The sequence below is a fragment of the Vidua chalybeata genome, chromosome Z (genome assembly GCF_026979565.1).
Source record: "Vidua chalybeata isolate OUT-0048 chromosome Z, bVidCha1 merged haplotype, whole genome shotgun sequence".
NCBI classification, from domain to species: Eukaryota; Metazoa; Chordata; class Aves; order Passeriformes; family Viduidae; genus Vidua; species Vidua chalybeata.
Window position 1 is genome coordinate 75,813,166 of NC_071570.1, and position 27,958 is coordinate 75,841,123.

Sequence of the window (27,958 nt, forward strand, 5' to 3'; positions counted from 1 at the left end):
TAACCGTGTCATGCACCCAGTAGACTTGCATTCCATTGGGTAATTCCTTAATTAGGCAGATTTTTGAAACAAGTATTATGTACACAACAGACCGGAACGTCTCCTTTGGAGTCTTCCCAGTCTATCAGGTGATTGCATCATTAAGCCACACATGCTACGTAGTAAAAATCCTTATGAAAATTCATGAAAGAAACACAGTGAGCTTGGTGCATGCTAATAAACAAGAAACATACAAATTTAGTATTTTGACTTTTAATCCCCCTAAACTCCAAACAATTACAAATGAAATAATTTCTTCACTGCATTTTATTTTTTTTTTCAGCTCTCTAATAAAACCTTTCTCTTCCCACCGGAGTTGTGGAGGTCCAACCTGAGCATCTTCCCACAAATTGCACTTCAGTAAATGTGCTCATGACATTTGGACATCACCAAAACACAGTGAAATAACCAAGAAAAAAGTGATATCACCCATCTTTTAGGGCTTTTTTTTTCCTTTTCTTTTTTTTCTTTTTTTTTTTTTTTAAGCCATGATACACATTAAATTACCAGTTAATTAATCAAATTTTATTTTTTGATTATACAGTCTGGGAAACCAAAACCTTTCCCAGAGGAAGAAATTTAACTTGCCCGGTCCACAGTACGAGCACTGTGAAGTGATCTCTTTCTACAGAAATAAGACATTTCTACAATGCATTTTAAAGAGATGCAAATAGCATCTACAATTGACTGTGTGAAAACGCTAAAGGAAGAGACAAAACGTACAGTATTATATATTTAAAATAAATGAATGCAATCTTTTAATACTCTCACAAGCAGAAGAGAAAACCCTAAAATATTAATTCAAAAAGTCTTCACTAAGAAACGGACAAAAAACCCCTCAAGTTCAGAGAGAAAATGAATGTATGCAAGATAGTGAGGATAACAACAATACAATCCCTGAATGCCTCAAAATCTTCATGGTTTAAAAGGCATCCCAATTTTCTCCAAAGGTGGTGGCATCTCTCTAGCCGTCCATGGCTAATTTTACAAGGAATGCAAAACGTTATTTAAAAACGACGGCACATTAAACTCTAACTCTTCCTGATGTGGCTCTCAAACTACAAACCTATCTCCCCTTCTATTTTAATTTTAAAGTAAGTTAGCAAACACTTCGTTCCTAATCCCTGGGGACTATCTGTACGGTGACACAAATGCACAAATTTATGACAGTAACATAAATGCTCCTCCGAAGTAATGTGCGACATTAAGTGAAATCGTTTCCTGGAAAGATATTATAGGTATCTATATTTTATTTGCCATCTTAAACATATCTGGGTCTTTATGACCTTATTTTTAAAATGTATTTCCTTTTTACATTTCCTGGTGCAAATGGACTGCATAAATAAGCAATGTGCTATGAGGCTTCAGACTAGCCGATAAACCCTTTCAATTTTCATGCCAGCTTCTTCTTTTGTAATTCAAATCTGGCTGAAAACTGGCAGCTCTGAAAACTGAAACAAGCACTGCCACAAATACCTTGTAATGCTATCGACCTTGTCTGCCCATGCAGTGAGAAAGGGGGATGCATATGTGTCTGCAGTCATCCAGATAACACAACTCATTTTTTTGGGGGGATAACAGAAGCTGGACCCGAACCGCGCACCCAAAGCAGTCATTACCAGGCAGGCTGGAGAATAAGTCTCTTCAAAATACACAGCGCATTTAAAAACCATATACAGGGCTCAGCCACTGCTTTCATTACCAATTTTAATTTAGCTCCTTCAGTTTGCTAGCCAGATAAACTCTTTAGTGCTGTTTTTTAATCTATTTGCCACATTTTATGTTTAAGATTATAGTAATATGGGACGGGAGAAGGAATCACTTTTGGAGGAAATAAAGAAATAGATCCGCTTATCGGCGCCCATCAGAAAGTTCATTAATCAGCCGGGCTTTGTGCCCCCTAAATTGAAAGGTTAAATAATCCTCTCAGGAATATTTCTCGGCACCGCCGCCAATTGTCCGGAGAGAAGCTGCCATTCACCGTGCTCCAGATCGGTGACAGGGTATTTTACCACCGTTTGGGCCCCAAACAATGACGGACAAATGGCCTGGCTCACAAAGAAACCTTTTAGTACACGGATGGAGAAAGGACCACAAGCTTTGAAGTGGGGTGGGGGAGGTGGGGAGAGACCGTGTGGAGAAGGAGGAGGAGGAGGAGAAGAAGAAGGAAAAAGGAGGTGGAGGAGGAAGAGGAGGAGAAGGAGGAGGAGGAGGAGGAGACTCATGCACTGGGACATGTATATTTTATTTGAATGTTTATTAGGGGATTGGCCGAATGTTTATATATATCTCTATATATCTATATATCTGCCAGGACACGGCACCGGCTGCCCCCACGCTAAGCATATGCATAGTTACACATACATTTATACATTAATCTGAAAACAAACATTTGCAAAGCCTGTAAAATCAGAAGATGAACAGAACTAAAGCAGTTATATTTATTAGCTAATACACGGGGGAGCCTGACAAACCCCAAGGTTTTAATTTTTACTGTCATTCTGGATGATTTACAGCTTCCTTTCTCTCACTTTAATCTTTATGTTATCTACTGATCATCCCTCACCACTGCACCCAAAAGGAGGAAGTACCACGTCTGAATAAGTTTCTTAGGGGAGCACTCCTAACAGGTATTTCTTGATAAATAGACTCTTAATAAATATTTTGGAAGTGGTTTCTAATCACAGCTAAAATGGAAGCAAATATGGGAAAAACCTTTAGTTCTGCTGAAGAATACGAGATGCCAAGTGAGCAGTGCATCAGTTTGCTAGACGTGAGTTTTGGGGTATGTTTTAAATAGATAATAATTGAACCTTTTCCCTTTAAACTCCCCAGCAGCTCGGTTTCAGCATGCAGCATCCTTCACTAACGGCCAATTTCACAGAAGCACTTTCCTTACATTACCAACATGCCAACAGCACGTGCTAATGTTTATCCATTTTCTCATAATTTTTTCATGTGGTCTCCATTAAAGAGCATCATATATATTCAGGCATAGCACTTATTTGCACCTAGATTCAGGGCAAGTGACATTCATCCCGAATATGTCCTTGTGGAAATGTGTGACAGCTTGTATACAACTACTGACAAACAAAAGCTTCTCCATCTCCTTTTTGCGCACCTGTTTTTAAAAATCGTTTTCAATTCCATGCAGTTTTTACTTTAATGTGACTTGGGACCTCCTGAGTAGTATACAGTGTCTAAAAATGGATCAGAGCATATCAGGTTTCTGCTCTCTCACACCATGTAAATATGCTGTTGAAAACACAGTTTCCTCCAGACCAACTTTTGAGTATCTCAGTGCTATAATTTTCTCTCTCTTTCCTTCCTGAGGCCACCATCAGAAAATCAGAATGAATTTAACGAGCTCTCATCGGGCATCAAAACAACTCACACAGAAACTGGGTATCTCATTCAAATCCAGGGCAAATAATTTTAAAGGAGGAGGTCTTTCAGAGTTATCACACAGTCCAGAGAAACCCTCCAGTGTCTGTACTCCTGCACTGGTGCTCATCGCCCCCTTTTTTAAGTGCTAAAAGAAGTTATAAAAATTCATTAGAAACAGAATTAACTGCATAGTCAAGAAACGACACAAAAATACTTTCTGTTGGCTACAAAGTGAGCAAAGACTACAGGTGGAGAAACTGCAAGTTTGAGGGGAGCAAAAAGAAAAAAAGGAAAAGACAAGCCACTTTTGGACACAACTGTAAGAAACTCTGAACCCGGCAGTGACGGTCCTTCCCTTGCAAATTCCTCACCGGCTCTGGTGTAAAAACAACGCCTGTTCCTCACCAGCTGACCGCCCCACGATGGGCAGCATTGCCACCGTGCCACTCCAGGCCGGGCAACGCTGCACTGCAGAGACAGCAAGGACAGGGAAAGGAGCCCTGCCAGGCCAGCATAGACTGGAGCGCCCATTCCTTCCTGGGGGGCTTCCTCTGCCCACTGCAGAGTCGCTCTCACAGACACTGGGGTATGTTTGTCAAACGGTAATTTAACCCAGATTCAACATTAAAAAATAAGTCAAAACCAAAGGCCCAACTTCACTCCCCTGTAGCCAAAAATTCTGGGGGGTGCCTCCTTCTGTAGCCCTCGGTGGGTGGCACAGCATGCATGCACACACAGTGCACCTCAGACACACTTCTGAGGCTTCCCTGGGAGCACCTGTGTAGGAATTCCTTTAGCTCATGGCCCCGTGCTCCTCACTACTCTGTGCGGGCCCTCGGCTCCTTTAATTCCTTTTATACTTGGTTCTTCAAGACTTGAAATCAAAATCAGGATAATTCTGTCACGGGGATAGAAACTTTTCTATACACATGACAGGACCCAACAAGATGTATTAATATCATTGACATGATAGACCCTCTTGGAATTAAATCAGTGAATATTTTTAGGGAACCCTAATCCGTAGATTATTAACATGATCGAGCATAACTTGAGGAAGTTACTGTCTTACCAGAATGAGCTCCGGGCTGCTGCGCCACACGAATCACCAGCAAGATGAACCACGCAGTGCAAACAGATTTACTGACTTTTGGTACTTTTTCCACTTCGCAGTACAAAAATGCACCAAAATCCATTTTGTGGCATTTATGTGTGTTATGTGCAACGGTGATTTTTTTCACATTTTAAAATGTCTGTTAAATTTGCAGACAATTTTTGGCTTCCTACAGAATTTTGAGAGTGGTTCAAAGGTCTAACAAAACTTTAAAAAGACACCTTCATATCAAGTTTGGAGAAATTCTGGAGAAATTCTCAGAATGTAGGAACTTTAATATGCATATTCATACATAGCACTGATTGCAGAAAGAGGGCACAGAATTTTTTTTCTCAAATATTTTTAAAACATGAAAATGTTTTAAAAACATTAAATGTTTTAAAACATTAAATATTTTTAAAAGCATTGGAAACCTCATTTTAGCTTGAAAATTGTATCTTCCTTATTTAGGGGTTAATACTTGAAATCATGATAATAATGTAAATGCTTATGTAAGTTTGCCTTTTCAGATGAAAGGAAAGAGAGGTGAAATTTTTAAACTGAATTTGTAAGCAGTAAAGAAAAAAATCATCTTAGTCCTTTCCCTTAAGAGAACTGTGATTGAGTGTATGAAGGGGAAGTATTTCAGCAGCAAACCTTCCCTGATTATTCTCTTTGATTAATTACCCACTCACCCAACAGCTTTGGTGCATCACAAAAATAACCCAAACCTCTCTGGTTTTGGGTGTGCATGCCACCAAATGTCATGAACTGCACAAAGAACGTCTGAGGCAGGCGGGAGCTAGGTAATCAGCGATTTAAAATAGTAAAATACATTAATTTCCATCCTCTGCTCTTCTCCATTTCCCGTTCACAGGGAAAGACACTGCGTTTGCAGCAGGCAGGGCTCTTGACACGCTCCCCACACGCGTGCCGAAGCCGGGGTTGTCTGAGTGATGCCGCTCTCCAGGACAAGCACCACAACAACACCACTTGGAACCCCAAAATCACAGAAATGTTCAATCAGCCGAGCTCTCTATGCTACTCTCTCCCCATTTCCAGACTGCTTCCAGAAATATATAGAAATACAATTTTTGGTCAAGATGTAATCTCTCTTTAACCCTCAATTTTAAGCACCTTTTATTTAGTTTTCTGGGGAGCAGGTGCAGAAGAGCATGAGACAGATAAAAGTTAGAGAAGCAGGGCACTTCCTGGCATGGTTACTACATGATGAAGGTGAGTGGCAGGTGGTACCCGTGCTGCTGGAAGGTTCTGCATCCCACCTGAAATGTCCGTCCACTCAGATCCTTGCAGAAAATTTATACAGGGTTATTAAAGCTACTTCTTTTCCCCGTCATAATTTAAATACACCTTTCAAACAAAAATTAAGAAAGATATTTTAGCTACATACATAGCTAGTACACATGCTTTTGTACTGAAAGCTATAGCATATGCTTTGAATTCTTAAATCTAACAGTTATTTCAGGACCTGAAACTATCTTTGTTTTCTGGGAAAAAAAAAAAGCCATCAAAAAGAATATATTTTGTGAAATATGATTCCTTTGCAATAGGAAAAGATTTGGAGTCAAGATTTCTGATAGCCTCGAAAATATCTGAAACTTGAAAATGAGTGGCAACACAGCAAATTACAATCAGTAGGGGAAAATAAGCAGTAAAATCCCTTTGCCCAGCACACCGACCTCCTCTGACCTGCTGGCTTTCTTCAGGAGAGCTGTGCAGGGCTGCTGTCAGCAGCATCCCTGAACTGAAAAACACTTGCAAGACGGGTCAGGTTTGGACAAGAGAGAGTTTAAAACACAGAGAGTTTAAAACTAAAATATCTGTCTGTTGCTGGCCAAGCTCTGCCCCAGCTCCTCCTCTGGCTATTGGGGCAAGCAACCTCTCAAAGGGCATAAAATCTTCATGAACCCAAGCACCTCCCAAGCAGGTATGCAGACACCGCCACGTTCCAGGTGTTCATGTGTCCCAAAACTCACAAGAGCCAGAGTCATCTTTACCCTAAATCCATAACCCTGGGAATTTTGAGCTGCCTTCCCTGTAAAATATCCTGCTGAATGGATACTGAAGCAATGGCACATGAGGGCCCCTCTGAGATTCCAAAATATGAGAAATACATTGCCTATTTCACAAACAGACTTTTTAATTTTTTCCCCTAGAGCTGCTAGAAATGACCTTGACACACCTGGAGACAAACTGCTCAGGTGCTGAAGCATTCCAGAGGAATGCACTGACCCCATGGTCTGTGGCTTTGTGTCATGGCCAGTGGAGCCAGCCCTGCAGCCATGTCATAGCCACAGCTGCAAGGAAACCAGGGATTAACCTCATCCCCAAAACACTGCTAAACCCATCCCTTCCTTCACCGCTCAACACCTAACAAAATATCTGTAAACCAATTGTCCTCTCTCTCTCAAGCTTAAATATTTTTTGCCAGGGTTGTATTATTTTTAGTTTTTTCATTTCTGGAAGTCACACTGTAACAGACAGAAATTGACTTTCAGGGATATGGCTTACATTTTCACTTCAGGAAAAAAGTAGCAGGCCACGAGGAATTTTATTCATGCACACAAAGAAATCTGAGCGCAACATTTAAACACAAAAGACGCATGTCCCTTCATGTCCTTCATACACAGGGCCAAATCAGCCAGTTCCTGGTTCACCTTCCTTTATGTAAGCAGATTAAAAGTAAGATTAACAAACTGTCAAAAAGTGTGTTAAATGATAGCTTCTGCTAATTAAAAATTCTGATGGCTCTAAAGCTCTGTTGGTGGCCATCTTGCTGTGGGAGATTTCACACAGACGAGGCTGGCGAAGGCAGGGCACAGGGGACGGAGCCAGCGTGGCTGGCTGGAGCGGCACCAGGGCAGGAAGGGGTTATTAAAAATGAGACATCCCTACAGAAGAAAACACTCTGTCCCAGTGAGATTTATGTTTTAACACACACATCAACCGCAAGAAACACCTCAGGAAAATAAAAAACTTGCTCTGCCCATTTTGGGGACAGAATTTCTTTACTCAGTTGATATTTACTGAAGAAGATTCTAACACTTGCACAGTTCATTCCTGTTTGACTGTGGCGTCTTCATCCTGGTGCTGGGCCGAGCCGGCCACATCCCTTCCCACACAGCACAAACCACTCTGACGATGCAGATGTGGCGAGCTCTGCAGCCAGCCCGTTTCCACCTGACACCGAAACACGCCGAGCACCGTGCCCCTCGGCTGGCTGCCCCACTGGCGCTGCCACGCACCGGGGCACACTCTGGGCCTCGCGGCACAACCTCACACCCAGACCAGAACACGGTCTCTGGGCACTGAAGATAAATAAATTCCCCCGTTTTTCCCCAGTGATGTCGTCTGCTGGTGGATGCTACCCCTAGCAGCAGCTTCAGTAGGCCGCTCAGGCCACAAAGGCTCCACAGCCCACAGGACGGGGGTGAGGCCGCAGCCAGTGGTCAGCGCGGGCAGCCCGGGCCGCAGCCAGTGGTCAGCGCAGACAGCCTGGCCCACGACGCTCCCCGGACGGCCAGCACAGAGCCCCGGGCTGCCCACAGCAGCAGCAGAGGGGACAAGGGCTGTCCACTGCAGAATGCGGCCCCCAGCGCTGCCCCTCTGCAGCCTGGGCCCACCGGGGACAGCAGCTGCCGCAGGCCGCACGGCGAGGTGCACGGGCAGCAGCTCAAACTTGAAGGGGAAAGATTGTGTTTTTTAAAGAATAAACTGCGAAACTGAAACAAACAAAAGAAAATCATTGGGTGCCTTCTCACAAATTTTTCCACAGATTTTTTTAGCGTTTATTTAGGGTTTATCTTTTTTGTTTGTTAGAGGGCTATAACCTGGCCTCCACTTAGAATGCATAATAAACATCACTACATTTATAGCTCAAATCTGAAGTGACAGGAGAAAGGGAGTAAGAGAGAGCCCAGTGCTCTGAGGGTGAAAAAGCACTGCTGTGTGCACCTCTGTAGCCTTAGGGTGCAGAGGGGATGTGACGGCACGTCTTGTGGAACATGGGCCGTGTTTCTCTGGGTTTGTGGAGCACCTGGCATTTAGGAAGTCACAGCTGTAAGCAAAGCTTCCTCATAACCCAGAACAAAGAGCTCAACAAGGCCTCCAAATGCCTTGTGCCCAAAAAAAAAATCACACGTATCATCACTGACACTCCAGCAAGCTATGATCAAAAGTGTTTATCCTGGCTCTGTCAAAGAAGCCTTTGTCCTGTTATTTGATTGACAATAACCCCTTTGATAAACCTTACTGGGTATGAACCAATTCACAAAATACATGAATAAAACGTGAAATATATTTTGACAAATATAATTGCCCTTCTTTGATACAAGAGAAATACGGAGTGTAGTTGTGATGAAAATGATCTGTAAAAGTTTTAAATCACCGTCTTAAAGAGGTTATTAAATAGTATTTTAAACCACAGTGGGAGTTGGATTTTTCTGCTGACTTTGATTGGCTTTTTTTTCCTGAATAATTTCAGTTAAAAGAGTTGAAAGAATAAGTTCAAAGAAAGTACTTTAAGCCATTTCTAAAGCTTTGATTAGCACACAGCCCTTAGATTTCAGCTTCATTGCGTGCCTTATGATAATCTGTTTTTCCATCAAAAGGCAAATTAAAATATTCCACTTACAATCCTTTTTGCCATTCCTTCATAAGATTCCTTGCGCTGGCAGTCTGTTTTGGCTGGAATAAGATGTTTCTGCCCATACAACAAATTATTTGCAATGTGCTCAAATTTGTCACCATGGCCAACGTCAACAAACCCCACCACCATCCCCAAGTGCAGAATGGGTTTGTTATTGAGTCATTGTTCGAGCGGCCCCGCACGCCGTGCAGGGGCTCTGAGGAGTCAATAGATGGCAGTCCATCTCCTAGGAAAGTGACGGAAAATGAATGAAATAACCAAAATCCTCATAAAGGAGAGAGGAGGAAGGCCGTGTGATTCTTCGCCAGCATTCACAGAAATTAACCAGGAATACTTTATAGAGTGCAAAACATTCGGACAAGCTCTGCGGCAGCCCTCTGTGAACGGTGCCAAAATGCTGTGTTTTATCACAAAACTGAGCGCCCGAGCTCATCTGCACGCACACGGACCTGCGTGTGGGGTGCTCGCCATCCAGTCACCAAAACCAGTTTAAGTCTGGTGGCTGCATCCCTGGCTGAAGTGCAGGAAAAGCTTTTCTGTGGCCCCCAACAGCTGGGCAGCCTCTGTAGGCCATGACAGCCACAACACCGCTTTTGTTTTAAACATCTGGTATTTTTCTTAACGCTGCTTGTGCCAAAATATTTATTCTACAACAGGAAAATTGTACGATAATTTCTATGGTGAAATACTACTGTGCTGATATGAGAGTAAAAAACCTAGGCTTTTTGTTACAATGCTACAGATATGTATATAAAATACATTTAAACATTATATATAATTCTAATTTAGAAGTTTTGTTTCTTGCCAGAACATTATTTCTGCTTTGCTACTACTTCTGCTCTGCTTTGGGTGCAAAAGAGAATATTTAAAGGGAATAATAAAACATAAATTGTAAACAATTCAGATAATGCAGTTTCTGTTCATTTACTTATTGCAAATATCAGCCATGTCTTTTACCATACAAATTTTTTAATTCCAGGCTTAACCCAAGTGCTAATGTAACTTTGAGCCAAAGGTACTCTTCCTATGCAAGAAATGAAGGCGTGTAAAACATTTCCCACGTGCCAGAAATATGCATTATTTGCAGATAAACTGCAATTCACTGCGAAGTAAAAATACATTTATTGGAAGGAAGGGTCTGATGCAATACCAAGTAATCTGTGAGTGTGCCTATTTGACCACATTTCAAAATGTCCCTAAAACGCACCATAAATTTCCAAAGAGGTACTTTTAATAGTATGCCCATATTTGTAATCACTACATTTTCTGACAAGAACTTGTTTTGACACCTTTTCTTAGCTTTACTTTACATTAAGTGTAAACCCTAAATGCTTTCTAAAAAATCCACAGAAATAATTTCCTACCTCAAGATACCTCAAATTTTGCCCCGGTACGGCACCTGGTCAAGTTTAAGCTACCCCCTGCTTTTTTTTGCAGACATAAATATTTTATAATTGTTGATGGCAACTCACTTTTTGAGGAATTTTTAATTCAGGCAGGTAGGACTAAAATTAAATTATGTCTTTTATCTCAGTAAAAAACAGAACCCAGGATGTTACTGCACCATATATTTATATCTGATTATTAAGTTCCAAGTGTTCAAGTGTTATAAACATTTCAGGAATTGTTTTTACATGCACCCTTAGGGATTATAATGGAAGACAGCATTTACCTTTTTCCTCCACCCAATTTAAAACCAAACCAAACCAAAACTAAACAAACAAAAATACTCAGTGAATGCAACTTTTTTTTTTTTTCCTCATAATGGCTTTAAAAAAAAAAAAAAAACAACCAAAACAAAACCAACCAAATCAACAAAAAGTCTTTACCAAATCTGTTTAAAAGTAAATTCTCAGGAAGGGTGGAGGATTTCCAGGGCAGATCTTTGTGTTAGAATCATTATGCACAAAACACAAATGAGAGGTTTTAAGTGCAGATTTCTTCTATTCATTGAATTTTGAAGAAAAAAGCAGCAAAAAGAGCATTCCACTGCCATGAAGAGGTGGAGGCACAAATTATAAAGCACATCCCATCTATTGCTTCAGAGAAAAAAACCAAAGATCCAAAAAGAAAAGTAGTGGAGAAACTTTTCTACTTTGTTGAGAGCAGAGAACAGGGGTTAGTTATCTGTAAGAGCGAAATTCATGTGAGGCCGGTTTGGGGAGCAATGAAAAGTTCAGAGGAACAACAAACCCCTGCTTTTTTAAAGGTGTTTTTATGTTAGACAATTTTAGAAATTAATATATTTAAGAACTGTGACACTAATGCAATAATTTGTTTTTACTGGTTAAATACTGTCCGAGGTTTCAATATTAACCAAATTTGTATGTATTTTGTTGTATTTTTATGTCTATTTTAATATGAGGAAAAATCCTAAGTAATAAACTGGTACAGTTTCACAAAGTTTTATTTTCTTGTTTCAGGGATTAACGATCAACTAAGGCAGGCCAAACAAGCAGTCACAGCTATATCCTAACTATAAATTATCTGCAAAAGTTTATGAGGTGTTTTTTCCTCAAATTCATGTCTCCACTCTAACTGAGATTTATTTCATTCATCTAAGAAGAAAGCTTTGTCACACAGAGTGACTAATTACCAGCATCTGGGATATCTGAGATGGGATTACTGCTTCTGCTATGCATCCCAACTTAAAATTTAATGCTCCTTCTATGTGTAAATGTGGTCACTGAGAGATGAGAGGCAAAGCACTAATTTAATTATTACAGTATTAAAATGAAAACAGAAGTTTTAAAGATGCTTAAAGAATAGTGACAGTGTTTCATCGCCTTCTTCAGTTCAAAAACTCTTGAGATGTTTATTATCTTCTCGGAGAAGATGCTTATCTATATTTTATGGTCAGCAGTTCACAGAGGAGTAAATAGGTTGGGTGTAGAAGAAAATAAAAAAGGTGTTTCTACTTACTGTTAGGTGATACTGCCTCCATATTTCTGGGCAAGCCTGGAAAATAAAAATATTGATCAGCTAGGAGCATGAAACAAGGTGCTTTACAGCCTGTTGGTTTTGGCATAACACAGTATCCACTGGTGTCGGTCACAGGAAAATAAGAAGCTTAACTGAAAGGGTCTGCATTTCAGCTTCAAAAACCCGGCTAGACAGTTTAATTGAATTTTACACTGGTTTAACACACTCCCTGCCATTGTCAGAAAGCCAGTAACAGTTTTCTCTCTGCCCTTTTTCTCCGAGGGGCAGAAGTTTGGGAGAGCAGTGTGTTCGTGACTGTAGGAAGCATTAATGCTGCAAAACAAACAGGGGCGGATTTAAATTCTACATTTTCTGACATTTTAAATTTACATAACGCTCTAGAAATTAAATCACAAGGTGCCTTCCTTTCATGTATGAACAGAAATATTTTATCTTTTTGTATGTATCTCTTTCCTAATCAAAATATAATTGTTACATGTAATAATCCTCAGCAGCCTCATGTCAGATGAGTTGTAAACAAGAACCATAACAGATTGCTTTAATTTTGCTATTTTTACAATGACTTGCTTGCTTTTTTTTTTTTACTTTTAATTTTTTTTTAATTGCCAGACTTTCACACCAAGTCCTAAGTGCAGCCCTTGGGGAAAAAAAAAAAATCAGAGCAGGTTTTTGAGTCACAACAGTGATAGAATTGACCTGAGGGACACACGAGAGATGGGAAAGAGGAAAATGTGGATCTTTAGAACAAAATCAGAACATGTTGGTGGTCACTAAAGCTCAGATCACTCTCTCACAGGTTCTTAATGCTTTTACAAAATGTACAATATTTCTGACGGCCCCTGAGCTACAGACAGACACGGAAATGTGGCACTTTTTGTCATTCTGGTACACAGCTACTGCAGTGGAGGGCTTTCACTTCTCTTTAGAACATTTACCTTCTTACAAGAACAGCACCATACTCATTTGAACAATTAGCAGCTTGGTTTGCCAACCTTCATTTTAAAAAAAGAAAAAGAAATGTGGAATTCCACGGCTTCTCCATAATATGCTGCAGCTGCAATTTCGAACATTGAAGCCTCATGATTACTTGCAAATGAGTACTATTAACACTTCTTTAGATTTTGAATAAATTTTTTACTCATGCCCAAATTCTTGCCTTATTTTATTTTGATGGAGCGTGTTAATTAAAAAAAAACACACCACAATCAGTATCTCTCAAAATAAAATCCAAGTTTTTGCTAGCCACCCTGTGGCACACACAGTGTATTTTTCCCAGATGTGATGGAAATGATATTATTTATTATTCATTCCACCAGTAACATAATTGTCTGCAGAAAAATCTACAATCTGTTCTGTGTAATGGTTCAACATTTCTCCTCTTACTCGAATGCTGTGTGTAAATATTTGAGTTTTATATTAATATTTCTATAAAGGAAATGTGTGAAGGACATCACATTCCTCACTGAGGATCTGACACTTTGAACACACTCAAGCTGTCTTTGAGCACAAACAAAAGGATTTTCCTCCTTCCCTAACTTAGCCAGGGTTCAGAGAGCAACATATAAACACTCTGTAGCCTGTGAAAATATTGTACTGGAGCTCTTAGCATCTCCCTCAGACCTGGGGAGGTTTCAGCTGTGCAGGACAGCTGTGCAGGTCCAGCTCAGGGGTAGCAGGCAGTTATTTTTACATTAGTTCTGGATACTTTTCGATTACCACAGTGGCCCGGGCTAATGCGGTTGAACAATTGCAATCACTGAGTTGTCCTATCCTGGCAAAATGCCACTCTGTGCTATGACCTTTACTCACACGACTGCTATTTAATAATCATCATCATCGTCATCAAAATTACTTCATTTTTGAATAATTGTTTGGTTGGGTATTTTTCCTGCTCTGGACACAAAGACATCACTTTGAGCAAAAATCTGTAGCTCTGAGTGAGAACCACAGTTGGCAGAGCTCTTGTCAAAACCCTGGGAAAGGCACAGCCCCAGCCCCTTCGTGGTACTGTCCAGAGTTGGGTTTTATCCTCAGGGACGTTTTAAGGGTGAGGAAAAACCAGAAGAAGGTAAGGATGAAGGTGGTGAGGGAAGGCTGAGCATATTCCTTCATTCAGGTGGTGACCTGGGGTAATACTGCCCACCATTATCAAGTGGGGTGCACCAGCTGAGGAGGGGCCTCTGTTAAACAACAGCTCTTCAGAGATGAACCTTTTAACCAGGAACCTCATCGCTTTGCATCAGCTCAGGGCTGTTGTCTGCATCTTATATCGTGGAATGAAAAATAGTATGATTAACAATTACTACCAAATACTGGCTCCTCAAATGAGGCAGAGAGGTTTGCTATGGAAGGCAGCGTAGCCAGACACAACTGCTGCCAAACCCATGATTTCCCTTATTTATTTAAAAGAACTTAACCACGAATGGCCCTCCTTTAAAGAAAAGCTCCCGTGGTACCCAGCGTCTACGGCAGCGTGATGAACTACATTAAGACAAAATTGCATTTATTTCCTGCCCCAGTGCTCTGACCTTACTTGCGTTTAGATGTACCAGCACACAAGGTGCCCACTCCAGAGGGCAGCGCCAGTGCCAGGGCAGCGTGCCCGCACCTGCCGACACCTTGGGCCACCTCGCTGTCCCCGAGCCGTGCCACTGCTGCCACTGCTGGCCCGGTGCACGGCCGGTGCCTCGGGCTGACCCATAGCGGGAGAATCGACACTGGGTGCTGCGCGTTTTGACCCATATTGAATTTTATCAGGTGCTAATTATTGTTTTACCACAACAACGGCTTAATGCATCTGTTGTTTAATTCCCACTTCCCCATTCTCCAATGTGAACATCAAAGAAAATAAAACACTCAATCTCAAACAGCCCCTGACAGCAGACCGGGACTCGAGAGCTCAATAGACGAGGCCCTTGCCACCAGTTCTCATATTTCCACAACAATGAGCAAACACAAAACCGGCACTAAGCGGCCTTTCCTCCTTTCCGCTCCCCTCGGCCGGTCGTCTGCCGAGAGGGCCCTCGACGGCGGCGCTGCGGGGCGCGGGCGCGGGGCGCGGATTAGCCCCGCTAACATGCGAGTGCCGGCCAGAGGCGAGCAAAAACCCCGCTACTGTATTTGGCGTATGAATAACCAAAATGCACGCGCTGACAGGAGACCAGGACGGGCCCGCGGCTCCCCGGGAGAAAATGTAGCTGTGATGAGTGACAGGGCTTTCAGGAAATATGTTCACAATCACAGACAGTGAAGGCCATGACCTAGATCGTTTAAGAGCTTGTCTTGTCAAATTATCAAAAGCTTCTTCGTCTCTGAATAAAGAGTGACATAAGTGAGTGTCAGAAAGCTGCAGGCTGACAAGCCAAGCATACAATAACAGCATGCACGTCACATACTTGCCGAACACCGCCACGGCTAGCGGCAAATCTTAATGAGAGCGCGGCTGGCCCAGGAGACTTGGGTCCCTGCTGGCATAGCTACTCATCTCGCAAAAATCCTTCAGCTCCGAGTCAGTTATGGTCTGACACGACGACTACAATTACTAAACACAACTTTTTAACAGAATCCTCTGGTGCTTTGTCAAAGAGGCAGCGGCTGCTTGGAGCTGCCCCGCTGCAAGCCACCACAATAAAACAAAAGATTTGCCAAAACACACACTTTTCATCACCTCCGCATGGGAACTGCCGCGGAAAACACACAATGCTTCCCTTCAAAACCACTCCTGCACAAGCAGATGTCAAGACCTCTCCCCACGCTGCCAGCGCAGACAGCTGCTGGTGCCGGGCGGGCAGAGCTGGGCAAGCGCCGGTGTCACCCTGGCCGTTGGTGGCACGGCCGCATGCCCACCCAAGGGTGCGTGTGGACAGCCAGAGGTGCGAAGGGTGGGCAAGGACACTGGGGAATGTGGGAGACAGAGCAAACATCCTGCTCTCTGCCCAGGGAAAATGGGCCACATGCATGCCAGCTCCCCGTGGAATGATCCCAGCACCTCCAGCTCCATCCCAGCCCACCGCACTACGCCAGAGACAACAAAGGCAGAAGGAACCTTCCCAGAGAGAAGAGGCCAGTGGCACTTGGCACGCCCAGGAAGTTCTCAGAATATGCAGAGAAGATGCCAGTTGAAGCACCCAGCTGGTTCATAGGGAGGAGTGCTGACAACAACAGTATTTGGACATTTGGATGGGGCCATCAGACACAGTGGGGCTATAGGACACCAAGAACTGGGCACTGCTGTCTGCCAGCTCCTGGAGAGCCCATCCAGCTCACCGAGCACCCCATGCTGGTTTCCCCAGGGATACATGGAGACATTGCCCCCTCTGCCCGCTCCCTGCAGATTCATGGAGCCCATCTCCCACCCTGCTGCTGGCAGGTGAGGCTGCACATCAACCACAAGGCTCATGACATCCACCAAACTGCCACTGAATCAGTCAAAAGCAGCTCCTCTGATGACCCTCCCAAGGAAACCACCATGCGAGGCCAGGCTATTTCCAGTCCACCTCCCGCTAAGAGGACTCTGTATGTTCTCAGCGCTGTCTCAGGAGAAGAGACTGATCTAGCAGATCATAAACGTATGACCTTAAAATGGTTTCAGTAACTGTGAATGTTTTCTAAACAAACTAGGTGAAGCACCTTGAACTGTCTCACATTCACTTCTGGACTGAAGTGGAAAGTCAGTGTGACAGACTGTGCACAAGAGCCTGTTCTGCACCCTCTGATTTATAGTAAAAGGGAGTGAACTTGCTGAGAAGGACAAATTACAACTTCCTTTGAGCATCCAAAGCATTTCATAACATATGTTTGATAACGAGAAGAGGGGGATTTCCCTTTTTTTCAAGGAGTCACATAGGAAAGACAAGCTACAAGTTACTCCCGGGGAGATCTCAGGTGGACACAGGAGACTTTTCATGATGAGAACAATCATCTCTTGAGGGAAGTGGTGGGTTCCTCAGAATTGGACACTCTTAGGAATTGGCTGGGCTGTCTTGCGTAGACCACGCTTTTGCCAAGAAACGTTGGTGATGATGATCAGATGATCCATGAAGTCCCTTCCAACCTGGTGTTATAGGATTCTGTGCTTTCTCTTCCAAGAACTGCTCCCATTTCCTCTGGAAGCAGGGCAGATCTGCATCCCTCAGAAAGGAGCCTCCAGGTCTGCTGCTGACTGCACAGAGACACCTTGGACTGTCTCTTCCCAACCTGCCTTTGGCAGGAGTACTGGAAGAAATGATGATCCCTGACCACCGTCTCCCATGACAGATGATTCTGAAGCTCTTTACAGACTCTTCCCTGTGTCACCTCCCTTGCAGGCTGAGGGGCTGTGGCCATGCTGAGGGATACAGAAGATAGGGACCAAACCTTTGCCCAGGCTCTCCTGCTTTCCTGAGGATTCCTAACATTTCACCAATTTTTTTTTTAACAGGTTGTGAAGACTTAACTGATTTTTTGTGGAATCATATCTTATAACTAGGATCTGAGTGCTGAACAGTAATATGCAGAACCTGTTATTCCATATGCCAAAATAGGATTATTTTTACTTTACATTTATTGCTACTCAATGTCAATTGCCATTTTGTGTTCTCCCTCTGATTCTTACAGCTCTTGGGCAGTTCTGCACAGCTGGCTCACAGTACTGACTCTGTAAGTAATTCAGTCTTCTCAGCCAGTCTTGTTGCCCCATTGTTGACCCTTTTCCATGTCACAGTAGCATATCCCACCTTTATCCTCTTACTCCATGCCTGTTTAGTTTGCTTGAAAGCTTTTGGTCAGGAACTTTGTAAAACGCCTTTTGGAATTTGTAGACTGTGTCAACTGGATCATGTTTACACACATGCTTGTCAACCTGCTCCTTTGAAGAACTCCAGAGATCCCTGAGAAGTGGGATTTCCTTTACAAAAGCAGCCTTGAATCACCCCATGTATTTTATGTTTATACACCCATTCCAACATGCCACCACCATGGTTCCTGCCCCTGGCTTGATGCACATGTGCAGCTGGGAGTCTGGGACCCCCAGCTCTCCCTGGGGCATCCCCTACACGCTGTCCTTGCATTAACAACTCAGTTACACTCATGCACCAAGCACGAGGTGTCTGCTGCCATGGCTGGCTGGGCCATTTCACCCTCATGCTCCTCTGCAGCTTTTGGGCAGTCATTACCAGTTTTGGTAACGGGCTAGTGCTCTCACATTCTCTTCCATTTGACAAATTCTCTGCTGCTCCCCTTCACAAAGTAAGGTTACAGCATGGGAACATCCCTGGTTTCTTCCACTATGAACATCCCAGCTGCAAAAAACACCTAGAGGCCACAAGCAGCAACCTTGTCCTGTCCAAGTGTTCCTTTCATGTCTTGACCACCTGTTGGCTTCACAGCCTGTCTGCTCTGATCTCAGGAAAGATTTACTGTTGGTTTTGATTCCTTTGCCTTTGCTCTGCCATGCCATCTCTCTCTCTGAGGACTGGGCAGGTGAGCTCCTGCTCTGATGCCCCAGTATTCACAGAGATGAATGACACAGATTCAGATTTCAAATATGTCTAAAACTAAATCTTCACAGCTCCCATGCAGAAGCACACAAGAACTGTCCAAAGTTTCAAAGATAAACCTTTCTGATTAAAGGTGGACCCAAATGAGCAGAAAAAATACATGCTGAGATGTTCCTGATACCCTGCATGGCTCAGGTAGGATTTCAACGCTTGTATGATAGAGCACTCATGATTCTTTAAAAAAAAGAACATCAGTTTATGAAACTGGTGTCATAAAATGTGTAAAAGAGAAAAGATGGCAAAGAAAAGATGCTTCATTACAGTTTGCAATTTTGTCTCGCTGCCTACCACAATGAGGGTGCAGAAATGTACAATTCACATTCTTTAAAGGTATTGTGGGCACATTAGCTATAAGCAAAAGTACATCTGTAACACATTCAAATATCATAAGAAATAGCACCTCCTAAATATATTGGCTGACCTTTGCACATCTCATGTACCACTGTGACATGCTCTTTGATCAAACAGAAGAAATAAAGGCAGGAAGGAGACATTTAGAAAAAGATTCAAATATTTCTGAGTTTCAAAAAAATCCAGTATTTACAGAATCCCACAGGTGTATTTGAAAACCAAACATATAGGCCATATCTATAGTTAGACACTGAAGTGTGTATGCCAAAATTATAACAATTTGCCTTTTATCCTTATTTGTGTTTAATTCAAGAGAAAAAAAATCATAAAAGCTTGACTGCTACATATAGGACTGAATTTTGGGGACATATAAAACCATAATAACGTAATACAAGATGAAAGAAAGAGACAACTGTGTCTGTTCTCCCTTTAATTTTCTTCCATGTTTTACTTTAGTAGATCTTGTCAAACCCAAAGCCTTCAAACTACTTCTCTCTAATAGTATTTTCAGTGATTAATATCTGATCATAGTGAAACAAGCATAGGTCTGGAACTCCTGATGCATCAGAGTTTCTCTTTACTTCATGGTACACTTGCAGCACTGCATCTCCTGATTTCAACCTCCCTACACCTTTCATTCCCCAGGAAAAAGGACATTTGTGTCCACCACTGCTGAATTGAACCAAACTGAGGACCAAGTGCTGAAAATGCTTTAGTTTGTTTTCTTTCTCCATGAAAACTGTGACGGTGTAAAGCAATGACTAAGCACAGCATTTTCATATGCATATACAAATAGGCACTACGTGAAACCAAAGTAACATGAAGAGATTGGAGCCATGGTAAATTCAGTTTTTGACAGACACAAACCAAACCACGCCAGATCTCTGTGCCAAGGGCCATACTCACATCAGCATAGTGGCCCTTCATGTCGCAGCGGTTGCAGTGTTTGTTCCAATAGGCTCTCTCCAGGCATTCCTTGAAATAGTGCCCGGGCAAGCAGCAGTTCAGGCAGAAACGTGCTGGGCAGCTGTGCTGCAGATGGTCTCTTCCTGCACACAGACAGCACGGGGGAGCTTTCTGTGGAGAAACAAGAACAGAATCATGTTAAGTGACAGTGTTCCAATAGGTCCCTCCAGCTCTGCAGCCCCCACACGGGCTGTGTCGGGGGAGCCGCGTGGGCACCCGCTGCCATCCGGACTCAGCGGCGCAGCCTCGCAACTCTCACAATTCAGCACACGGGGTGACAAACGTAACGTGCAGCCAGCTGTTCTGAGGCCAGACCTGTACCTCTGTAAAGCCAGTTCTCCCAGTGAGCGAGTGTATTTCCCCCTGGGGCTGGGTGGGATGTGGTCATTCTGAGCATCCTCGTGGGTAACAGCCCCAAGGACAGAGGGTTTTATGGACTCTGTTGTGGGGGTTGCTAAATCTGGGCTGTCATGCCATGGCTCCCACTTCTTGACAGTGTACTGACTGACTTTTAAACCCCTAACCACAGGACAAACTTTTGGAATCTGTGGCATTTATCTGAGCTTCTTAAAGTTAGCTCCAGTATTGTGTTGTCCATGGTTTTTAACACTGTTCATATCATGGCTCATCATACTTTCTGCTTTCACTTATTTACTGTATTTCTGATTAAATAGATTCTCCTTGTTGAAAGTACGATTGAAAAATATGTTACTCTTGCCAACTGTTTTACCATACGAAAAAAAAGACATTTTGGTAAGGCAGTTGATATTTTTTTTTCTTAATTTACAGCCACATGGTTTAGTAGAAGTTGTTCCTGCCCATGGCAGGGGGGAAACAAATTAATCTTTAAGGTCCCTTCCAACACAAACCATTCAATATGATTCTATATGATATAATTCTGCATATATTTTTTTATAAAAACAATAAAAGCAATGACATCACCAAACAGAGGGATACTTTCACACAGTAAACTGACTTTGTGCAAGCTGTCCTGCAACTCAGAGCACTGCTTCAAAGAAAGGATAAACCACTGAAACAATGCTTCTAATAGCAAGCACAAAGGTATACTAGGAAAACAGCTGAATATTCCAGTGATTTAAGCATTGCATTTACCTTTGGAGTGGGACAGTTCTTGGACAAATGTCCTGGTCTGTTGCAGTTCCTGCAAGTAACCCTTTTGTCAGCTCTGTAGTACCGCATGCTGCTGTGCCTCACCGCCCCATAGTTGGAGATCTGTGCCTGGTGAAACAGAGAGGGAAATGCATTTACCACTTGAGATTCTGTGCTTTGGGAACTGGGAATTATAAAGGTCACTGCTGGCAGTGATCCAGCAGAAATCTAATGTTTCCCATGTACAATTTACACATCCAGGTTTGGAATGGGTAATTCTGTTACAGAGAAACCTGCATTGTCTGGAAGGAAAGTTCTCATTTGAACTTCCGCTTCAGGACATTCTTTTTTGCTATTTAAAACTGCAGTTGTGAAGCTTTCTCTCAATTAGCCAAGATTTACTCACTCTGCTATGTCACAACAAACTGGAATTTTCCCCAGAACAGAAATATAATGAACATCAATTGCAAATGCAAGTTACATATTCCCTCGCACACATTAAGGCAAACTGCTTGGACAAAGTACAATGCTCTACAAGTCTGGATGAAATCTGCAATTTGCAATTGTAAAGAAAGACTTTAAAAGAAAAAAAAAAAAAAAAAAAAAAAAAAGAGAGAGAGGGAAGCAACTGTCTCTCTCCCAGTGACCTCACACATACTTTCTGTTTAGTGAGCCAGAATTGAAAATCCTATCTACAAATGTCATTGCCTAGTAAACATCACAAGTTTAAAAAAAATACATGAAATTTTGGATGAGTGAACAGGAGAGGTATAAAAATATCATTTCTCCTCAGGGAAAGAATTTGTCAATGTCATTCGATTGTATCAGCAATACTGGACATTGGAAAGAAAAAGGGAAGGAGTTGGACAGAGCAGCTGAAACTCACTCCTCTTGGCTGCTCCACGCTGCAGCCGAGCCCAGGCAGGCTCCACACTCTGCTGGCTCCCAGTGCTGCCTGGCAAGGGGACCAGGCTGCCCTGAACAGCTCTGGGGCGCCAAAGAGACCAGGAAGGAAGAACTGCAGTCCACCTTGCACAGTCTGTGGAAGTACTCCAGCTCTTGACACCCCTGTCCCTTCCTGCCTCTATCCAGCCCCAACTCAAGAACTCCTTCCTCCTGTGAGAGGACACTGCTAATTATCCCACAAAAACATGACAGAGGGTTTTCTCAATCCCATTTACTTCATTCTGCTTATTAATAAGCAACAAAATAAAGAATTATAGAAAAAATTGGTTGTCTGTATTTACCTCTAAGTCTTTATGAGAGATGGACCAGTTCACATCAGGTTTTCCTGAAAAACAAAATTAAAATTAATTATATTTAATTTATATGAATATTTTTCTATAATATATTCAACATGATGATTACTGCAGTTATTAAAAATGCTAACAGGTTTTGATGCACTAAAGCAGAGAAAGTAGTTCCATCTTTGGTAAAGGAAAGCCACTGACCCACTGGGCACCAAATCTGCCTGACTTGAGTATCAGTACATGTGCAATTATTGGGAGAAGTTTTTCTAACACCACACTCTGGGGTTTAAATTCAGGTGAGGATTTAACTCTTCCAGAGGCATGGGCTCCAAAGGTCCTGATTCCAGCCCTTGGAGCTGTCCCTGCCTGTGTTTGTGGGGATGCCCAGCTCCAGCCCCGAGGCTGCAGGCGTGGCAGCACACGAACAAGAAGTTACTGCACAGCACACCCTTCTCCTCCGAGCCAATTCCCCAGCTCTGGTTCTGCAGCCCTGCATCCTGACTGCTGCACGCCAACACGGCTGAGCACAACCTCAGACACCCAGACTGTAAGCTGAGCAAATCTACTTCCAAACAGGGCTTGGTAATGTGCAATAAATCAGGAGGACACACTGAATTATCGACTGTCATGCTACCACCTTCTCACATGCAGCCTTTGGGCTGGCAGGAGGGAAAAGAAGCAAACCAAGAAGGAAATGGAAGGGCAGTAAGCTAAAGGAGAGGGGATGCAGCCAGAGCTGTTAAAAATCCTGCACTGCTCTGGCTGTGCACACACAGCTGTGCTCCCACAGCAGCTCCTCACCGCTGCAGGGGGACCCAGCTCAGCACAGGTGCTCACCTCACTGTACCTCACAGCAAGCACTACAACCTGTGTGCACATGTTTGCACACTTTTAAATGCAAACTGCCCGTGCTGATCCTGCATCTGAATCCAAGGCATCCGCGTTACTAACAAAAATCACAACATCATCACAATTTACAGACAGCAAAAATTTCTCCAATTTTGATCGTACTGCTCATTTCCATTAGCAGGTGGATGACTACAAATTAGAACTGTATAATCTATAATTTTATGGCTTCCTCTTCATTTACTGAAAAAGTCAGTAATTTTGGCTGAAGCGTGTGATGTAGTATCGGGACACAAGGTATGTCACTCAGGTGCTTTAGAGCACAGCACCCGCTTACTGCTGCACTTCATTCAACAGTCAGGGCTCTCAGCACATGTTCTCACCTGAACAACACCCTCAAGTACTTCTACTTTCAATTTCGCTCATGCCATCGACTGCCACTGAGACACTGGTAATGCACTAACCAGCCTGTTAAAAAAGTGATGTGAATGATGTGTAAGGCTGAGTCGTGGCACACAAAGTGACTGCCACTGCCAGGCCTCCAGCAGCCACCTGCACTGTTACCCCAGCACCGTTCGGGATCACAGGGAGCAGGGATGGGACAGGGACGCGCCAGGGCCCCACGGCAGCAGCGAGTTGTGGGTACACTCCGGAGAAAATCAAGCCTTTTGAGGCCTGATCAATGAAAGTAAAGAAACGCTGTCATATTTGAGTGCATTATTTATGGCTTAAATGCCTGTTAAGGAAATTAATTCACAAGGAAAAAGGTATTTGTAATTCAAAGCTCTGCCTTGGCAGTCAGCACTGCAAGTGCCGTGTTGCACAGAAATGCACATGCAGAATGGTCACAGATCAAAATTATGAGCGAATTAACTCCTGTTAATCACTAGGCATGTCCTTCCTGAGGGCAAACAAACCAAGTTTCTCTTCTTCACTGTCAAAATCCCCAGCTTCACAGGGGAAAACCATGATACAATGATTCAAATACTCCTAATACGAGAAGCTAAAACTGCTCCACTCAGAAAATGAATACAAGAGCTTTAATGCTGAATTAAATATTACAACAAAATCTCCCTTTACTAAATCTGTTTGGTGATATAAAAGTTAATTCTAACTCACAATAGATTGCATAAGGCTTTGTTTTCACATGCAGTAATTCTTCAGACTGAAACACCTAAGGAGAGTTTTTCTTCTGCAACCAAGTAGAAATCCTGCTGTAGAGACACATAGAAAAATCTGCAACAATATTTCTCGCTGACCACAGTGTTTTGTCTGGCTCTAGATCACAAAATAAATCACAAACCTCTTCTCAAATTGACAGATACTTCCCCTTCCTTCTGATTTTGTTTGCTTATTTGGGTGAATTGATGCGTCTTGCAGACAATCCCAGTGCCCTGGGGGTGGCTCCTGGCCACTCCTGCACTGTCCTGGCTGCTCCCTTGGCTCACCATGCAGCAGCACCACCAACTTGGGGTGTTGGGGTGATGCCACACTCTCTGCAGCCTGCAGCCCTCGTCACCTCTTTTGTCACCCAGCCTCAGGCAGGAGCAGCCTCCCCCGAGGGCACAGCAGTGGCTTTGCCCCGGGGCAGGTGGGCAGCTGGCACCCAAAATCAACACAGAAGGGCTAAGGGACCACAGCTGGGTTCACCAACCCCTCGGGCTGCCCGAGGATGACGCTCTCCCACCCCACAGACCACGACCTGAGGCAGGGAGGGCAGCCCTGGGCAGGCACACACCGCTTGCTGGGAGCTCCATCCCTCGCGAAGCCCGGCGCGACCGATGTCCTGGTGTCCTCCAGGGCCAATGCCAGGACCACATCAGAGCACTTCTCGCTTTCTTTAAGGTGGGCATGCACACAGAGGGTGGATTTCTGCCTGAATGAAGGGCTGTGATTGCTTTGTTTTTGCATTTGCTTTAGTTTTATTTTTACTCTTCAGAATACAGCAGTTCAAAGACTTACTCAGACAATCTCTGTCAAGATTTCCCCCTTTTCCTGTGGAGAAGTTGCACATATGAAACTTACTTAAAGCTTTCTGTGAGTTAAATAAAACCAAGAACATCTTTGATATATTTGTGCTTTTAATCTTCCTCATCTTCGTTTGTTAAATGCTACCTCCTCTATAAGATTAATTTCTACACTAAGTTCAATACTAAGATTAAGATGAATTTCTGTACTATGATTATATACATTTCCATAAAAAAAAAAATACAACAGATTTTACTGTATAAACTTCTTGTATTTATACTTTGAGAAAATGGTGTTGTCAAACTGCAGATCAGGGAAGAGGAGGATGTAAAATATACACCATTTATATGAAAATGGAAGCCCTGCACAAGGTTCTCCCTTTATCAAGTACCACATTTTGGCTGTCCTCTGCCCCTGCGCAATGGGATGAATGGCAAGCAACAGCTTTGCTTTTATTTAAAGAAAAATTTTGAAAGATCATTGAGATTCACATGTATCCTTCCACCAGCATGAAAATGTAAATTTCTGAGTAGCGCTCGGGGTGAAGCCAGATTTAGGACCACTGTTCAATGTGCATTCAAACCTCCCCTCTTTCATCCCAGACAGGGAGAGGAGGGGAGGAGGGAGAAGGAGGACCAGCAGTCAAAACCTGAAATTGCCCCGGGGAACAATCTGCTTCCATGGAACAAAACACTGACTCAGAAGAAACAATAAACGGTTCACAAAATTTCCTTATCTGCCATGCTGCTCCACCAGGGACCCCGGCAGCTGATCAGGCTGCCCTGGCCAGGCAGGGCAGGGCACTGCTGGCCATGGGCTGCGACCCCCCCAAAATCACACTCGTGTTTCACTCATCAGGGCTGGGACAAAACATATCCTTACACAAGCTGTGCCTGTCCTGCAAGGGTTTGTGTCATCACCTTCCTCAACAACAGAGAAGCTGCAGAGCATGGACATTCAACTTTGAAAATAAGCCACTACATTTCCCAAAAGAAGAAGGCAAGTGGTCATGTCCTCCTTCCGTCTAATTGGAAAATGCATGATGAGATGTATTTTATTTATTTGATTTTATGATCAGCCCAGTAGCACAGGAAACTTCAAGCTGTGGCACAATGATACATGGGCCTGAAGGGCAAATACATTTCAAAGCTGGGCTTTAAAAATTGGATTTTGACTGCTAATTAATATAGCATATTACAGAATAGAGAACTCTAATTATATTCAACTGTAGGATCTCCGTGGCAAGGACTGTTTCAGAATATCTCTGAACAATATTTACCACACCAGGACACAGCTTCTGCTGCTAGTGGAAGAGCATTTCAAAATTATAAGCCTTAAAACCCCTAAAAATCACTAGATCTGTAAGAATTTCACATTGTGACATATTACATACATCTGAGAATTCCTGATTATGTGTGACCCAAAGTGATCCAAGTCTTACAGCAATGGAGCTTGCTACAATGAGTTTCACATTTTCTGTGCCCGAGTAGCCCTGCTGACAAAAGAAAAAGGAATGACAGTGTGCCAGTGCACGGTCCTGAAACAGAAACCGAGGTGGCCTCGCGACCCCAGGTGCTGTAAAGGACAGGAATTTGGGTGACTGTGGGCCAGGGCACACTGCACACCTTTCCCTGCTGGCAGAGTAGGAGCGTATCGATAAATGTGTCTGTGTGTCTGCACAGTGCTGTCCGTGGGTCTGGGCATGTCTGTGTGTGTCTGTGTGTCTGCACAGTGCTGTCCGTGGGTCTGCAGGGACATGTCTGTGTGTCTGTGTGTCTGCACAGTGCTGTCCGTGGGTCTGCAGGGACATGTCTGTGTGTCTGTGTGTCTGCACAGTGCTGTCCGTGGGTCTGGGCATGTCTGTGTGTGTCTGTGTGTCTGCACAGTGCTGTCCGTGGGTCTGGGCATGTCTGTGTGTGTGCACACGTGAGCATCACGCCCCCACACCCAGCTCACTGCACACCTGCCCGGCTGCACACCTGCCCCCAGGGAGAAGAAGTTGCTCCTGCAGGTGCTGGCCGAGGCTCCCACTCCAGCAGCTCCAGGTCCATCCTCCAGACCCCTCCCCGCAGGAGGTGCTTGGTGGCCAGGGGGCTGCAGCCCCCTCTGCACATTCCAGCTGCTCACACAGCCCCTCGGAGGGGGACAGCATCAACCCTGGTGTGTTTTCCTTAGACATTTCTAGGGATTTCTCAACTTTTCCTTGATTACAAAGAGATGGTATACTTAAAAACAAAACACCTGCTGCTTAACGGAATACCTGTCAATATCTCTTTAAGACAGCATTAAAAGAGATCCATATCTCCCACAGGGAAATCAGTCCATGGAATTGTTGACGGAAGTTCAATTTCTCCTGAAAAAAAAAGGCTCTCTTGCCTCTCCCCTCCATACCTAAAATTATGGATGTGCCAGTAATGCACACATGTTTTGGCAGTAGGGAAATCCCTGGAATGCTTTATTTTTAGTAACCTTTATCTGCCATTTTTGAAAAGCATCACAAAATCCAACAAACAATACTCAACCCATTTTGAAATTAATTAAAATGTAAGCAGTTGATTGAAGCAAAGGCAGAGTTGGCCAAAAGCAAACCAGAGTTCAAACAGGAAAAGACTCACACACCTCTGAGCAGCCCCTGCAAAAGTAGGAAACTCCCCCCAGGGGCTGTAAAAGTTACTTTAAACAAACTTCAGCAGTATGACCCAAGGGGGAAGACTTAACCACCACTGCCACAGGGGGAAGCTCTGGCAGCTGGGGTAGGACTGGTGCTCCATCCCCAGCAGCGTGTCTGCTGAGACTGGCCACT

General features: G+C 43.4%; 1 protein-coding gene and 1 long non-coding RNA gene across 4 annotated transcripts in view; one reads left to right on the forward strand and one right to left on the reverse strand.

Annotated features, from left to right (window-relative positions):
• The window catches only part of LOC128782209 (uncharacterized), a 1,113-nt gene extending 674 nt beyond the window's left edge, over nt 1-439 (forward strand). For both annotated transcript variants that reach the window (XR_008428701.1, XR_008428700.1), the window contains exon 3: nt 323-439. This is a non-coding gene — a long non-coding RNA (uncharacterized LOC128782209). The remainder of the gene's footprint in view (nt 1-322) is intronic.
• ZCCHC7 (zinc finger CCHC-type containing 7) overlaps nt 1-27,958 on the reverse strand; it is a 90,418-nt gene that overhangs the window by 9,070 nt on the left and 53,390 nt on the right. For both annotated transcript variants that reach the window (XM_053932440.1, XM_053932439.1), the window contains 4 exons: nt 22,339-22,382; nt 21,095-21,220; nt 19,922-20,092; nt 12,108-12,143 (listed from right to left, as the gene is read on the reverse strand). In XM_053932440.1, coding sequence (XP_053788415.1) covers nt 12,108-12,143; nt 19,922-20,092; nt 21,095-21,220; nt 22,339-22,382 — 377 coding nt within the window. The remainder of the gene's footprint in view (nt 1-12,107; nt 12,144-19,921; nt 20,093-21,094; nt 21,221-22,338; nt 22,383-27,958) is intronic.